The 17,154-nt window shown below is 53.3% G+C and overlaps 1 protein-coding gene across 1 annotated transcript; it reads right to left on the reverse strand.

Moving 5' to 3' along the window:
• Nucleotides 1–4,170: 4,170 nt before the first annotated feature.
• On the reverse strand, nucleotides 4,171–11,696 carry Th (tyrosine hydroxylase). The gene is made up of 13 exons (XM_075974931.1): nucleotides 11,373–11,696; nucleotides 9,381–9,608; nucleotides 8,252–8,426; nucleotides 7,894–7,982; nucleotides 7,698–7,765; nucleotides 7,321–7,371; nucleotides 6,829–6,974; nucleotides 6,617–6,752; nucleotides 6,369–6,438; nucleotides 5,929–5,985; nucleotides 5,720–5,815; nucleotides 5,360–5,493; nucleotides 4,171–4,609 (listed from the first exon to the last, which is right to left on the reverse strand). The coding sequence occupies exons 1-13, from the start codon at nucleotides 11,460–11,462 to the stop codon at nucleotides 4,450–4,452; spliced, it is 1,500 nt and encodes a 499-aa protein (XP_075831046.1). The 5' UTR covers nucleotides 11,463–11,696; the 3' UTR covers nucleotides 4,171–4,449.
• Nucleotides 11,697–17,154: the final 5,458 nt, after the last annotated feature.

Below are 17,154 nucleotides of genomic sequence, written 5' to 3' on the forward strand. Positions count from 1 at the left end.
AGTTCTTCCCGAGTTCTCACTGGGACCTAAGACCATCCCTCAGATCTCAATGGGGCCTGGGCCTTCCCCAGATTCTCAGCAAGAGCTAATGCCACCCCCAGAATGTCACTGTGGGAAGGCCTTCCCTAGGCACTCACAGGGACTAAAGGGGCTAACAGCCTTACCAAGTTTTCTTTGTAATCTAGGTTTATATTGGGGCCCAAGGCCTTCTTCAGTATCTGACTGGGACCTAAGACTTTCTCCAGGTTCTCACTGGGCTCTAGGAGAACCTTTTTCACAGGTTCTCAGTAGTGCCTAAGGATCTACCAGGATGCTGACTGGATGATAATGCTTTTACCACATACTCACAGGGGCCTGTGGCCTTCCTAGTATTTTACTGTAGACACCCACTTGGGCCCAAGACCTTCTCCAGTATCTGTTATACAGAAACATTTTCCATGTTTGCACTAGTGCCCCAGGCCTTTCTCTAGTACTCACTAGGATCTAAGGCTTTCCCCAGCATCTCTGTGCATCTCCAAGCCCTCCCCACTATCTCACTGAGATCTAAGGCCTTTCCAGGTTCTCACTGGTACCCAAGCTACAGGACAGATCAATGTCTCCAGTAGTCCTGAAGAGGCAAAGAGCTACTACGTTTTGCTCAAGCAGGCATCATGGAGTTCTCTGCATGTACAGTAGCAAGTCTGGTTATCAGGTGCAGCGTTGGGTACAGTGGAGTTCCTGACTAAACTATTTTTGTTTTATGACTAAAAGGTGTTTAGGGATATTGGTGCACTGTGTGAAGATGTATAGCTGTGATTAGTGTATTAAAAAGCCAGATAGCCAATAGGTAAGCAAGGGGTCTAGGTGGGGTTTCCAGGGAGAGAAAGGCAGAGGAGGAGAAATCTAGACATGCAGAACATGCCGGGAGAAACAGATAGGAAACAGGAGGTACAAGATGGAAGAGGGGTAATGCCACATGATAGAATGTAGATTATAAATGGGTTTAAGTTATAAGAGCTAGTTAGAAACATGCCTAAGCTATAGGCCAAGCTTTCATGATTAATAAGAAGTCTCCATGTCATTATCTGGGAGCTGACTGGTGAGACAGAAAAAGACTCATTACAAAAAGGCATTTTTATTACGCTCATCATACTGAGGAAGGCCTTTGGCTCCACTGAGAATCAGGAGATGCCCATCAGCCCCAGTGAAAACCTGGGAATGCCATAAAGATGGGCATTCTTGAAGAGATAGGCTTAAGACTGTAGTCAGGAACTCAGAGTGTGAACCTTGTGTGAAAACCTCAGCGTAACAAAATACAGCTTTTGTTATACCAACTACACGTACCTACCTTCTTGCTCATGACCTTGGATTCTTACTTGGGTTTATGTGCCCCCCCAATTCTAACTTGAATCAAAAGTTTTCTTGAGATTCTCGCTGGGGTCTAAGCCTTTCTCCAGGATCTCATTAGAGTCTAATGTCTTCTCCAGTGCTCACTAAGGCAGAAAGAGATCCCCAGATTCACACTGGTGTCTAGGGCTTTCCTCAGGTTTTTACTGTGTCATAAGGCCTTCACCCTCATTTCTCTGTGGTCAAAATGCTTCTCCAGGATCTCACTGAGCACTAAGATTTTTCCAGGTTTTTATTAGGACACAAAGCCTTCTCCAGGTACTCACTGCTATCTAAGGCAATCCCCAGAATATCACTGGGGCCTGAGGCTTCCGTCTCAGAGTCTCACTGGGCCCTAAGACCTTCCCCATGCTCTCACTTGGTTCTAAGGCTTTCCCCAGACCTCACTGGGAGCTCAGGCCTTCTCAGATTCTCAGGGGAAATTAAGACCTTCCCCCATATTTTCACTTGGACCTAAAGACTTTCTCAAGTTTTCGTTAGTACCTAAGGCCTTACCTAGATTGTCCCTGGGCCTAAAGCCTTTCCAGGTTTTCACTAGGGTATAAGGCTGTGATCTAACTAACGCCTTCCCCATTATCTTACTGGGGACTAATATCTTCCTGAGTACTTACTGGGGTCCAAAATCTTCTGTAGTATATTATTGGGATCTAAGGTCTTCTGAGGTTCTCATTGGGGCCCAAGGCCTTCCCCCAGGTACTACTGTAGCCAAAATCTTTCCCAGAGAAAATATTTCACTGGGATCTAAAGTTGTTCTTAGAATGTCACTGGGGTCTGGGGTTTTCTCAGGGTCTTCCCTGGGCCTAAGGCCTTCCCTAGAGTCCTGCTGCAACCTAACATTTTCTCAGGGTCTCACAGAGGCAAACTGTCTTTCTCAGCATCTTACTGTGTCCTAAGGCCTTCCACTTGGTTTCAGTTGTATCTCAACCAGGCATTCGAAGGCCTTAGATCTTTTCTAAGCTCCCATTGAGGCCAAAGATCTTCCTCAAGTTCTCTTTGGAGCCTGATACTTTCCTCAGGTTCTTACTGGGACCTAAGGACTACCCAAGGATCTCAGTAAGGCCTAGGGCCTCCCAGGATCCCACTGTGGTCTAAGGCCAATTCTCAGAGTTCCAATGGGGCCTAGCATCTTCCCCAATGTCCCTCAGTTGCCTAAAGCTTTCCCCAGGGTCACATTGAGGTCTAAGGTCTTCCCCAGTGTCCCACTATTGCCCAAGACCTTCCCCAGATTTTCATTGAGGCCTAAGACCTTCTGTAGGTTCTCATTGCGGACTAAAGCCTTCCCCTAGGCAGTGTTTCTCAACCCTCCTAATGTTCCAACTCTTTAACACAGTTCCTCTTGTGTGGTAACCTCAGCTATAAAATTATTTTTGTTGCTACTTCATAACTGTAATTTTGCTGCTGTTATGAATCATAATGCAAATGTCTGTGTTTTTCTGTGTTTGTGGGTAACTCCTGTGAGAGGATCACTTGACCCCCAAAGGGCCACGACTCAGAGGTTGAGAACCCCTTCACTAAGGTCTTACTGAGTCTACTGGTCTTACAGGTGCTCTCATTGAGGCTTAAAACCTTCCTAGTATTTCACAAGAACATGAAGCCTTCTCCATGTATTCTTGGGGCCTAAGTCTTTTCCAGGGCTTAATAGGGGGTCTCAGGCCACCCACCCTGGTTTCTCATGGGAAACAAAGAAATTTCTCATAATCTCAGTGGAGCCTAAGTCCTTCTCTGGGTTTCACAAAAGCAAGCCTAGGGCTTTCATTGGGGTCTCACTGGGGATAAGGGATTTCCAGAGTTTCCCTGGATCCTAAAGCCTTCTTCCATGGCCTCACTAAAACCAAAGGTCTGCTACAGTATTTCTCTAAATCTTAAGGCCTTCCTAGGTTCTCACTGGACCCTAAGACCTTATCTAGGGTCTCATTGGTCTTCCCTGGGGTAGAGCATAAGCCAATAACCTTTCTCAGGGTCTCACTGGGACCTAAGGCCTCCCCGAGATCCCACTGTGGCCTACAATCTTCCCCCAGTCTTCAAGGAGGCAAAAGGCCTTCACTGGGTTATGATCCTTACCCTGGACCTCACTGAGAACTAAGACATTGACAGAGTCTCAGTGGCATAAAAGCCTTCCCTGGGATCTCACTGAGGCCTGACACCTTCCATACTATAACAAAGCAAGGCCTTCTCTAGGTTTCAGTGGGGACTAAGACCTTCCTCAGGTTCTTCCTGGAACCCAAGACCAGGCTCTCTTTGGGACCCAGGGTCTTCCCCAGGGCTGCTTTGGAGTAAAGACTTTCCAAGGTCTCTCTGGGGTCCAAAGACTTCCCCAGAATCACTTTGGAGTCTAGAATTTTCCCAAGGTCTTTCTAGGGCCCACGGTCTTTCCCAGAGTCTCACTGGAACTTAAGGTGTTTCCCAGGGTCTCACTTAAATCAGAGACCTTCCTCAGTGACTCCCAAAGTCTAATACATTTCAGAATTCGACTGAGATATAATCCTTCCTCTGGGGCTCATGAGGTATAGTGTAGGTGGAACACCACTGTTGCTGTGTCTTGCCTGCCTTCTTCATCCCTCTGTCTACTTCTTCGGTACCTAAGACTCCTGGGCACAGAGAGAGTACTGTTTGAAAGCTCAGAATTGGCAGGGAGATGACACCAGAAACTTCTGCCTGGTCAGGAGGCTTTGGGTTGGAAGAGGGAGATGGGAGAAGAAACCGTCTAAACCTCCAGTGAAGCCGGAGCAACTATGAGTGCCCAGAACTATCTTTGTGGTGACACAGAGACCGGGAGCACTCCTTGAGACCTTTCCTTTCTTTATTGAGATAATGACCAGGGTGGTGAACAGCATGGAGGGAGGGGGCAGCGCAGGATCACTCTGGAGTGCATGCAGAAGTAAGACACAGGACTGAGAAGCAGTGAGGTTCCATGGGGGAGCCCATCAAAGGGCACAAGCAGATTCTGGGGTTACCCATGATCCAGCTGCACACATGGGAAAGCCTCCGGGCTGGGGAAGGTTGAAGAAAGGGCTGGAGACTTTGGGGGAAACCCTTGGTACCTGTGGGTGGTACCCTGTGCTTTTAGCTAATGACACTCAGTGCATGGGTCAGGGTGTGCAGCTCATCCTGGACCCCCTCCAGGGAGCGCCGGATGGTGTGGGGATTGTCCAGTACATCAATGGCCAGTGTGTATGGGTCAAACTTCACAGAGAACGGGCGCTGGATACGGGAGGCATAGTTCCTGGGGAGAGAAGCCAGTATGAATCCTTTAGTCACAGGAGATTGGGTGTGGGGATGAGAAAGCAAGCTGCAGTCAGGACAGGATCTGCAACCTCCAGGACCACGGAAAAATGGTTTTTCTGGGTCTCCCAGACCCCCAAAGCCCATTCTAGGAGATTAAAGCCTCCTCAGAGGCCATAGCCCCAGCATCTCTTGCATGCAGGCCTCTGTAGGGCATTCCTCGGCTGGGCCTCTTCCTTCAGGAAGCCTTCCTTGACTGTGTGCCCTAGAGTGTCCCTAAACTGGAGTAGACATGCCAGATGCAGTTACAACAGGCCTGGAGAGATGATGAGGACCTTCCTACCCGTCTCTTCTCCCCTCTGCAGACCCCTGGATAACTGTATCCCCCACCTTTGGACTGCCCACTCCCTCTATAATCTCCCCCGCCCCCAGCAGCTCCTAGCTATCACTGTGCCTCTTGTTCCCCCTTGTCTGTCCCCCATCCCATTCGGGCCTGTGGTGCTCAGAGGAGGAGAAACTTGGGCTCTTCGGAGTCCCTGAATGGGGTCGGGGGGCTAGACCTGAATTTGACCTCGCCTTGACCCTGTGCTGCTGGCCTCTTCCTCCTCAGACTTTCAAGGCTCCCTCTTGGAGCATGTACACTTGTTATAAGGGGGTGTTGCTGAGGGTGCAAAATGGGCTCTTGAGTGGAGACCAGGTCTGGTTTGCACGGGTGAGGTGGGGTGAGGCTCACCCTGAAAGCCTCACCCACCTGAGCTTGTCCTTGGCATCACTGAAGCTCTCGGACACAAAGTACACCGGCTGGTAGGTCTGGTCTTGGTAGGGCTGCACAGCCGCTGCATCTGGATCGAAGGCCCGGACCTCGGGCTCCTCTGACAGGGAGTGCTGGAGAGAGGGGCATCACACCCAGGGGCTTAAGGAAGCTGAGTGGGGTGGGCCTCCCTCCTCCCACAGGGTATAGTGGGCTCCGGGCAGAGGGCCACATTCTCTAGAAGAGGCTGAATCTCGGACCTGGGCCAAGAAGACCCTCTTGATGGGAGCAGCGCCTTCCACACCCTGACCCAGCAGCCCTGGTCTCCTTTGCTGAGGGCAGGGAGCGGGGTAATCTCACCAGGAGCTCTCCATAGGAGGACAACAGTCCCGCACCATAAGCCTTCAGCTCCCCGTTCTGTTTGCACAGCCCAAACTCCACAGTGAACCAGTACACCTGCCAGATGTCATCAGAGTCACTTAAAACCACCTGATACCAAGCACAGCCCCTCTGGGTATATACAACAGGCCACCGCCCACAACAGGGAAGGCTGGCCTTTGAAAACCAACCGTAGAGAGTTTCTCAATTTCTTCATCCGAGGCCCCCAGAGATGCAAGTCCAATGTCCTGTGGATAGAGAAGGAGGCTGACGTATGGAAAGACTCTGCTCTGGAATTGTGCTTGAAGCAAGGATCTCAGCTACTTCTCCAGAGGTCCTATGGACCTATGCTATGTACCGTCCCAGGCATGCAAGAGCCCAAGAGCTGCAGTTCCCAGATGTACCAGCAGGTGGCAGAAAAAGCATGAAAATGCGCTCCCCTGGGATCTGCACTCCCCTGTTGGCAGAACTATCTCCATTTCAGCGTTTCCTTGCCTGAAAATCTTCTGCACCCATAAGGGCAATGTCTACCCCAGAGGAGATCCCCACCGAGTGAAACTTGTGAATCTCTGGCTCAACCACCCCCATCTCAACCACCACCCCGGTTTCTGCCCTGAGGCCCTAGACACACCTGGGAAAACTGGGCAAATGTGCGGTCAGCCAACATTGGTACATGTCCCAACAGCTCGTGGCAGCAGTCCCTGTGTAGGGCCATGAGAGAAGGAAGGTAGAATAGACAGGTTCTCTGTCCCTGTCCGGGGACAAAAAGGTCTTGCCCCCCCCCCCCCCGCCCACACAGACACACACCTCTGTCCTCATTGTTCACAGATACTACTGGATCACAAGTTTAGGGTCCCCTGCCCCAGATGGCATACTCACGGCTCAGGTGAGTGCATGGGCGAGGAGGCATGGCGGATGTACTGTGTGCATTGAAACACACGGAAGGCCAGGCTGGCCAGAAAATCACGGGCAGACAGTAGACCGGCCACAGGTCGCAACTGGAAACCAGTCCGCTCTGCAAGGGGTCACACATCAGGGTAGGCAGAGGAGATGCCCCTCCCTGCCCTGCCCTACTTCCTCTGCATCCGCACCCTTCAAGAAGCGGGACACGTCCTCCAGCTGCGGGATGCTGTCCTCTCGGTAGCCGCAGTACCGTTCCAGAAGCTGGAAAGCCTCCAGGTGCTCCCGGCAGGCGTGGGTAGCATAGAGACCCTTCAGTGTAGCATAGACCTCCTTCCTGTAGGCCACAGTGTCCCAGGGAATTGCCTACTGTTAGGGCTCTCCCCATGACTGCCCCACCTGTTCACAGCCTGCCCCCCCCACGTGGATGCTCTGTGGGCCTCTGTAGGGCGTTTCTGTGGTTGAAGGGAACCCAGAGGTTGGGAAGGGACCAGTGGGGACCATCTCTGGATGGGCTGATATTCTGGGCCACTAGATGTCCCTCCTCTAACTGCCCTTAGTCTCTCCTGTTACCAATACTCCCAGAGGTGGCCCTCATAGACAGGGAGTCGGGGAGCTGCCTCCCTCTGGCCCTTCTCATGCCCAGTCCTGCTCTTCCCGGGCACACGTCAGCAGGTTCTTACCAGGTAGCGATTTCCTCCGCAGTGTACTCCACGTGGGGAATTGGTTCACCCCTGTGGAGGGGATCAGAGGTCAGTAGGGTCCCCCTCCATCTCAGAGAGGGTGGGAAAGATGGGGTGAGGCCCTTATCCTGAAGTTACACCTGCTGGGCAGAGGCCTTTGGAGTACGGAATGGACTGGGAGGGGTGCGCTGACCCCACCAGCTGCTTAGCCTCTCTGCCTCAGTCTCCTCAGCTGTGGCTAGGAGCCATGCCAGTGCCCAAGACAGAGCACCACAGAAGAGACAGACAAGCAGACATGCAAAGCTGTGGGACACACGTCTTCCCCCTCTCCTCCCCTCCCTACAGGCTGGGGACTGGCCCACGTGCAGGCTCCTTACTGCTTGTACTGGAAGGCGATCTCTGCGATCAGCTTCCGGCGCTGGCGGTACACCTGGTCAGAGAAGCCCTAATGGCCGGGGGACACACGTCAGGGGGAAACGGGTCTCTCCCCGTTCAACACACAAGGGTCAGTTCCTAGCTGTGCCCACCCCCACGGGCCTCAGCTATGGGACACAGTCAAGACAGCAGGCTCACCGGATGGTCCAGGTCCAGGTCAGGGTCAAATTTGGTGACCAGGTGGTGGCACTTGTCCAATTCCGACACTTTCCTTGGGAACCAGGGAACTTCCCAGGTGATAGACACAAAAGAGCTCAGGTGAGTATGGACCCAAGGAAAGCTTTGACCATCCTGGGTCTGGCTTCCCCTAGAGACCTCCTAGAGGGCAGAGGTTCTCCTAGAGAACCAGAGAAGGGGTGAAGCCGCCAACACTCTGTGGTGGGAGATTAGCACTCCGTGGACACTTTAGCATACCCCCTGGCAGGATGTTCTGCCCCCCCCCTCGCCCCCGCACCAGGCCTCAAGGTCTTTGGGTTGCACAGACACCCGTCCTCACCCTTGTCCTCCCTGGCACTTCGCACATCGTCAGACACCCGGCGTATAGAGCTGAGGAGGGCAGCCAGGTCTCCACTGGGCACCTCGAAGCGCACGAAGTACTCCAGGTGGGGACTTCCCGCCAGTGGCCTCTGGGCAGGCCGGGTCTCTAAGTGGTGGATTTTGGCTTCAAATGTCTTTGGGAGCAAATGCAGAAAAAGGGAGAGGGAGGGAGCAATGGAGACAGACCAGACGGGAGGAGGCAATAGAAAGAAACCATGGGGATGGAGAGAGGTAGGGATAAAGAGAGAGAAGGAAAGATGGGGAGGGAGCAGCAGAGAGGTTGAGGGAGACATAGGGTGCAATGGAGAGGGTGGAGTAGAGATGGAGAGAGGTAGAGAGATAGGAAGACAGGTAGAGAGAGACGGACAGACAGAATGGTGGGAAAGAGAGAGATGGAGGAAGCAGGCCTGGTCAGTGTTTCGTCCCTGCCTGAGTTTTGGAATGTATAATCATAGATTGGGTACGTCTCATGCACCCATTCAGGAATCATCACAGCTGTGCTTTTGAACTCCCTTTCTGGACAGGCCTGTCTGTCTGTCTGTCTGTCTGGAGGTCATACCAGATAGCCTGACTCCCCTGCTCATGGAAGATCCCATGCTCTAATGGTCTCGTTTGGGTGACTGACCACACCCAAGGACCTGGACCCCATTCCACAATATCAAAGACAGAAGGCCCAGGCCCAGACAGAGCAACAAGATACCCAGGACTGGTGGGCAACGGCTGATCTCACCTCCACCTTCTGTTGCCCAGCAACAAAACACTTAGGCCATGCAGTCAACTCTGGGAGCTCGCAGAGGTTCTGGCTTTAATGTCATTTGAGAGTTTTTCTGGGGGACAGGTCATTAGCCAAAGCAGTAATGAAATCAGCTGCTTTGTAGGCCCCTGGGCAGGTGGCTAAGAGAGGCTATATGTATGGCAGTGGGTGTTGGGCGCTGAGGTTGGATGCTGGAGCTGAAGGGTGGTCCCTGAGACCTAGCCTCTGCGTGCCTGAGCAGCCATATTTCTTCCCTGGAGGGGGACACAGACATTCTTACATGTCTTATGTGTGCTTGCCCTGGCACACCAAGCCAGCAGCCCAGTGGTCTCACCTCAAATACTTTGACAGCCCGGGACAATGAAGAGGGTTTTGTACCCTTCAGGGAGAAGAGCAGGTTGAGAACAGCCATCCCATCCTGCTCCTCAAATACCACAGATTCCAGGGGGTTCCCGGGTTCGGAGGAGGCTACTGCTGCCGCCGCTGCTGCAGCTGCCGCCGCCTCCCTCTCCTTTCGAGCATCCTCGATGAGGCTCTGCCGCCGCCCGATGAACCTTGGGGACTGGTGGGGGTGGGGGAGAGATTAGAGATACGTCTATGTCTCCATGCTGGTGTCTCCACTGATCCTGCCTCCAGGGCCTGGGCCCTGGTCAAACCACTGCATGATGTGGGGATGAGGACAGAGCTCACCAGAAAGTGTTCTGACTGTCTGGGCATGGTGGGAAGTAGGCCTGGAAGCCACGGCAGAACTGGAGGGCAAGGGCTCCTGGCCACCATCTCCCAAAGCAGAGGTGCCCTGTTACCTGCCCGCTGGGCATAGACCTGAGTTAGTGATCGAGGACTGTTACCCAGGCTGTTTTTCCTGATGTCTGTGGGCATCACTCAGAGCTCAAAGCCTCGGGCATCACTGGGCAGTGGCTAGCTCGGGTGGTCCATTCAGGTAGAGTGTACTGTACTCAGTCAAAACAAGCATCCCTCCCCTCCTGACTGAGAGAGGCGTGGGGCTGAGCCTCTTGCACATGACATCACTGGGATAAGGGGTTCTCAGCCAGGTGCCCTGTCCACGTTGTCCTCTCACCTGGGAATACCCCCATGAATATGTCTCCAGCTACCTTGTCCCTTTTCTACTGTCCTCTGCTACACCCTCCTCCTGGCTACCTTGTTGAGGTCTGAGTACGGGTTATCTCCATATGGCCTCTGCTGGCTGTGTGTCTGCCACAGTGTGCCCAGTTCTCCAACACCCAGAACTATCTGGACCTGAGTAAGGAGGGGCCTGAACTCTTAGCTGGGGGCTAAGCTCCCCAAAAGTTTCTGGGTCCTTTAGTTGAAATAATAAGCCACCCTGGGCTTTGAGGATGACACAGTCGTATGGAGAAGCATTCCCCCCAGGGCTGCCTCTTGACTCCCAGAAGGACACCATGAATGCAGCCAGAGCCAAAGACTCCCTGGGAAGAGCACACGACTGGGCAGTTCCCACGGAGACTATGGGGACAGCCACGCAGCTGAGACGGGTGAAGGGGTACTTTGACCGCACAGTCTTCTCTTGAGAAGAGCCTGCAAATTACCTTTCTAAAGGTCACACCGGTCTCATTACGGTCTCTGTCAGGCCAGGGCAATGGTGAGATGGGGCTCCAAGGAAAATCTGAAAGCCCTTCTCAAGAGCCAAGGAGCCCCTGTATCCAGGCTGGCAGAGGGACTGTGGTGTTTTGGCAGCACGTCTCCCTTGATCCCTGGGCCTCCCTAACACAGGTAATGCAGATCCAGGGTGATGGGAGGTGGCAAGGGTGAACGCACAGGAATTGCCCCAGAGCCAGGACCCCTTCTAGTCCACGTCCTGTTTGTGTGGGACAGTGGCTGGCAGACCAGCCGTTTACTGACCAGCTCTCCCCAGAAGTGTGCATTGCAGGAACCTCACACCCTGTGACAGGCAAGCCTAGAGAACCCCAAGAGGGCAGACAAGCGGGGCACTACTGGAGGGTGACCTGAATCATAGGACTCTCTCCCAAGACCACCCAAGAGAGATTATCCTCTTAGTTCATGAAATAGGACCCACAGATGCCCACAGAAGCCCCAGAAAGGATGGCCCCCAACGAGAAGCACTGACTGTCCCCCGCGGAGTCCAGCAGGACACAGCAGAGGCACTTACCCACGTACAGGAATAGCTAGCAGGACTAGGGCCCCAACTAATCCTGGGACAGGATGGGACAGAGACCCACTCCAACCCCGGGTGCCAGACACTGGGTGGACTCCAAGCCTGGGGTACCCTCCCACCCGTAGGTGCAGAAACTGCTCCAGATACCCTTGGGTGACAGCATGCCCTTCTCACCATGATGGCCTCGACCTGTTTGGCATCCTGCTCTGAGACGGCTCTTCTGAAGCCCTTGGGCTGTGGTGAGGAGGCGCTGGGGGTGGGCATAGTGCAGCCTGGTGGTCCCGGGTTCTGTCTCCACAGCCCTTGCTGGGCGGGCGGCCTCTTAAAGGCCAGGCTGACGTCAAAGCCCCTCTGGGTCCCCCACCTCCTACCTCCTGCGCATCCTCTCCCCGCCTGCTGCGCCTGAGGGAGGCGGGGGTGGGCACAGAGCGAGGGCTACGAGAAAGGCCTCCGTCCCATTAGATCTAATTGCATCCACTGTCGCAGGCACCTGCCTCTGAATCACCCTCAGCCCGAGGCACGACATAAGGACAGGGGCTGGCTGGTGTTCTGCTGGGCAGGAGACAGATACGGCCCTCTGCCCAAACCAGGGCACCCAGGAGGGGTCTTGCTGGATTCCTAAGGGCTCATGTTAGGAAAACTAAAGCCCCTGGTGGCAGGTAGGTCCAGAAGCCCCTTGGAGACATTTGTGGTGTCTTCGCGTCCCCTCCAAGGCACAGGTCGTGTTCACCCAGCCCCAGGTAACGAAGTGTGCTGTCTACTCACTGCCCTGGTCTTGTATTTGCCGGCACTGGGGCTGGATCCTCAGGTCCTGTGAGACACAGAATGTCCCAGAAGGCTATTCTTTACAGTGTTTCCAAAACCAGCCCACTTTTCAGGGTTCCTATCCCCAGATTATCATATTCTTGAAGACATTGCCCAGGAGATGGTGCCAACCCTAGCCCCTGGCATCTCCCTAGGGCCCTCTGCCCTCCCTTCCTGTGGGAGCAGTTCTGAGCTCCCGGGCTCACTCCCTGACTCCTGGTCTAGAGATAGCTGCAGCCCCATTCTTAGTGCTCCCCGATTAGGGCATGCTCAGTGTTCATCTCTCCCGTGGCACCCCAAGGACTCACGCCAAGGAGACCAGGGAGGGGACCTTTCTCGATGGCAGATGACTTGTACCGGACCCGTCCTACCTCCCTGGGGTCATTTTCTTCCTATGGGTAATGGCTCAGGACAACTGCCCCAACCCTTCTAGGAAAGGTGTCCTCTTACCTCCCTTGTCTCTCTGGATACTATAAGGTCTGCCAGAAGGACAAGGCTCATCCTGAAAATGCCCACCCTGGGGTTCTGAGGACCCAGTACACAAGAAATAGCAAGAGTTCCCGTTAGGTCCCCCTCCAGCTGATCACTGCACAGTGGCACTCTGCCTCCTCCAAGACATCGCTGGACTCTCCCACTCTCAGGAGGTGCCTGCCCTGCTCACCCGACCAACCCTAGTCCTTCCCAACTCTCTCTTTCACAGCAGGAACTGGGAGTTCTCCAAACAGCCTGCCACATCACTGCCTTGCGCTGCGACCCTCACAGGCTAACACTGGCCTCTGGAAGCAAGATAAATGCTGAGTCAGTACAAAAGGAAATCTCCCTAACTCACCCGCCCCCTCTCCCGTCCCCCGCCCCGTCCCCCGCCCGTCCCCGCCCCGCCAACCGTCTGCCCCGCCCCCGCCAACCTTCTGCCCCGCCTCCGCAAACTTTATGCCCCGCCCCCGAAAACCTTCTGCCCTGCCCGTACAGACTATTCCTGTTCCAGGGGAGTGTTGGGCTGGGTATACCCAACGTAACATGCTACCTCTCATCTACCTTCTCTGAACAAGCTCCTGTGAATCCCGTAAAACCCAGTTCAGCCTCTGTTTACTCTGCAATGCCTACTCTTACTATATGAACCGCCCCTCCCCACCATGTCCGATGCCCCTTCCCGAGCTCTCCCTGGGTCAGCATCCCTGCTGGCTTGGTCCACTCCTATCTCTGTGTGCCCATCAGAGCCCTAGCCTGTCTGGTGTCCCAGGACTCCCCCACGAGTGCTCTCAACAGCTCAGAATGGGGATCCGCGGGGACCCTCCAACCGTGAAGGCAGAGCTGGCTGCACCTTAATCTTCCATTCTGGAGAGCTGAAGGGCCTCCATGCCCGGCCTCCCCCCAGGTCTGCACAAGCCCTCTCGAGGCCCCTCCTTTGGAGGGTGCTGGGGATTCCTGAGTGAGGCAAGCCCAGGCTGGTTCACCCCACCCAGCTTGGCGTTTGCTCAGGTGGCACAGGGTAGGAGGGGGTTGCATCCAATACTGCAGAGGGGGCTGCTGCACAGCTCCACGAATGTGGATTTAACCTTTCAGCAAATGTCTTACACTGACACAAATATTGCTTTTAAATTAATTTCCTTACCTCGTCTGGAAGGGCTTGCATAGAAGCTAGGTGGGAGTGGGGAGGCGTGCATTCTCCAGGCCCTTGTCTGTGCCTGGGCTCACCCAAGTAGCACCTGGCCAAGGCTTGAGAACATGATGTCTTTGAGCTCTCTTGGGAGGTAACTGCTGCCCCGACTCTTGCCTCTTTTCATGGCCAGCCTGGTAGCACACCCAAGCTGCTGTGTACTTTTTGTGGGATAGTCACACACACACACACACACACACACACACACACACACAGATACACACAGAGATGCCTGCACACACACAGACAGAAACATACACAGATATACATGCACACAGACAGACATGCACACACACAGAAACGGACACATAGACACAGACGGACAAGACACACACACACACACTCACTCACACAGCAGGGCTGGCTGACTAGACTGTGCCCAAGTCTAAGGCATCTGTAGGCACAGAGAAGCCCAGGACACTTTGGCCCTATCCTATCCCCATTTTGATGGGAAGGACCTCAAGAGCCCCTCAAGTCTACTCTCGGTCTACTTCCTGGCCTCAACCCTGCTCCATGCTAGAGGCCCCCACCTCCTCTGGAAGCTCACCCAAGGCCAAGCAGGTTCTGTTCAGACACTTGCATATTTCAGGATAAGACCCTCATCATGATGATTCCCTTCCCTTCTACCTTCAGACAAACCCATTCTACAGAAGGGAGATTTGAGTCCCAGAAACACACAACCTCTCTGGATCACACAGCCAGTCTCTAGCTCAGGCCCCCCGCCCTGCTCCCAACACTTTAGTATCCAAGGAAGATAGCAGCAGTGGGATCAGGGCCCCCAGCTGCAGCTGCCGAACCTCACTTTGAGGGAACAGAGACCCTTGAGGGCAGGGCAGGGCAGGACTGGGGAGAGGCTTCTGATTGGTTGAGGTGAGATTTTGAGGGATCCCTGAACAGCACACAGACCGAAAGAAAGTCAAACCCACAGGGCTGAGGAATGGTTGGGAGGCAGCCCCTAGCAGTAAGGAAAGGAGACCGGGCTGAAGTGCAGAGCCAGTACAGCGGGCTCTTGCCTGCTCTGGGCTCAGGTGGGTGCTGGGCATAGCCAGCCCTCCCTCTTCCCTGAGCCCTCTGAGCCCCTGCAATGACTGTGCCATTCACAGTTGTCTTGAGTAATCATCCTCCTCTGTCACCACAGCGATTAGGCCTGCGGAGCCGGGCAGCGCACAGGCCCTTTCTCTCTCCGCCTCTTTCAGCAGGATGCTTAATTGTCCGTAATGACAGCACGCCCACTCCCTGGCTCTGGTGAGGCTGGATGCCCCCCCTGGTGTGGAAGCTGCTGCTTTATCCCGCACATACCCTGCTGATGTAGGTCTCTCTATCCAAGACACCAAGGAATTAGAGAGGCAGGGGACTGGTGAGAGGGATGTTCTGATCCCTGGTCCTGGAGCTAAGACCCAGACACACCAATCATCCCAACTCTACCATATGGCTTTGGATACTGTGGAAACCTGTGTGCATTTTGGGACACATGTTCCCACAATCTAGGCCAAAGGCCACCTCCAGCCAGCACCATGGCCTTCTACAAGAGCCTGGGCAAATGTGTACATCTATGCCATACACCCACGCCAATCCTCATGAACACTCACGTGATGAGAATACACAGGTATCTACAAACAGACATACAAGATGAAAACACACAGGTATCCATATGCGGACACACATGAGGTGAATATACATATATGCCCACATGTGGAAACACACTAAATGAGCACACGCAGGTGTCTACATGCACAAGATGAGAACACACAGGTATCCATATGAAGACACATAGGCAATGAACACACATAAATGTCCACATGTGAATACATATGAAATTATCACATATAGGTACTCACATGTGGATACAAATTATATGAGCACATGATCACATATAGATACACATTCATATAAATACACAGATATTCACACAGACATACATAAACATGCACACATGTCTACCATAGACACACAGAAGCATGCTTGTTCACACAGAGACACATACGAGTACATACATATCTATATATGAGGATATACACACATGTATAAAGGCATATACATATGGTTATACACAGATACACATTCAGAGAGAAATGGGTACACACAAATATATATACACAGAGGTATATGTATAGAGACATATAGACAGGCACATATTCATATACACAAACATGTATGCATACAGATATATAGGTATTCACAGTGCTTACACATAGACACATAAACACACAAATACACTTGGATGCAGAGAGAGAGGCACATATACAAATGCACATATAGGGGCAGCCACATGCACATACAAACACATGTGTAGAGAGATATACACATGTGCAGAGAGACAGGTACATACATATAAACAGGCACACATAGTCATACATGTATCCATATTATGATCATGCATCCACACACAAGCTATACATATAGACCTACTCACATACATACAAACACATACCCCACCCACTTTGACAAGTCCACCTAAATTACTCTCTGCAGAAATACGGGGTACCAAGGTCTCAAGGAACCTGTCACCAGATAGGCTCTGGGGCCAGTGTTCCTGCTCACAGAGATGGAGGAACACGGAATCACCAACTGACATGCCCTGAAGTTAGTGGGACCCTCTCTGGTATTTAAGCTGCTCGGGACATCACGGTGGGCTGTCTCGGTGCTGTGCAGAGTGAGCCCCAGACAGAAGAGAAAGGGACGTTACACCTCCCCACCACCCAACAGATTGGTGTGGGCTGTGAAGCAGGGACCTGATACCAGCCCGGGCTTTGTGGTCTCATGACTGCAGGTCCGTTTGTGGAGGTCTGAGGAGGTGTCCTGTCGCCACTCAGGTACCTGACTAGAAGGAGAATGAAGCTCCCTGACATCAGGCAGGATCCAGCCATTCTTGTCCTCATCAGACCCAAATGCCAGAGCAATTAGCCCTAACAAGGCCATCAGATGGAGCAGCAGCCTCGGGGCTGTAGGCACAGAATATGCCCTGGACAGCACGGGCTGCGGTCGATAGGAGGCACTTAGGGATAATTGGGCAGTTAGAAGTCAGACCAGAGTCAAGAGCTGCCGGATCAGCCTCTGTGTCTCAACTGTGGGTGAAGCCGCTCCCACGAAGCTCCCACCTGCCTGCTCCCACGCCCAGGTCCAGAGTATCCTCCAGGAGGCCCACCAGCCTGCAATCTAAGCCACTTTCATCTTTGGCTGGTAAGACCAGCACTCTTCCTCTTCCTGGTCATGCGGGACCTGCCTCAGTCCTGGAGACCCACTGTCTGTAGGAAAGAGAGTCCCAGCCCAGCTCAGTCCCTCATACTTAGGACTCAGTTTCCCTTTCTTCACAGTGGGTTCCTGGAAGCCACCATGACAGCTCTTAAGAGTTCTGGTCCTTCAAAAGAACCCTGCATCTGCCAAGAGATGGTCGGCCCTTCTGTGAGCTCATTGGGAGACATCTCTGAGTTACCTGAGGGACCTAGGTCAGGGTGGTCCTTCCAGATGAAAAGGACCAAAAGCTAGAGTGTGGCC

The sequence above is a fragment of the Microtus pennsylvanicus genome, chromosome 5 (assembly GCF_037038515.1).
Source record: "Microtus pennsylvanicus isolate mMicPen1 chromosome 5, mMicPen1.hap1, whole genome shotgun sequence".
Classification (NCBI taxonomy): Eukaryota; Metazoa; Chordata; class Mammalia; order Rodentia; family Cricetidae; genus Microtus; species Microtus pennsylvanicus.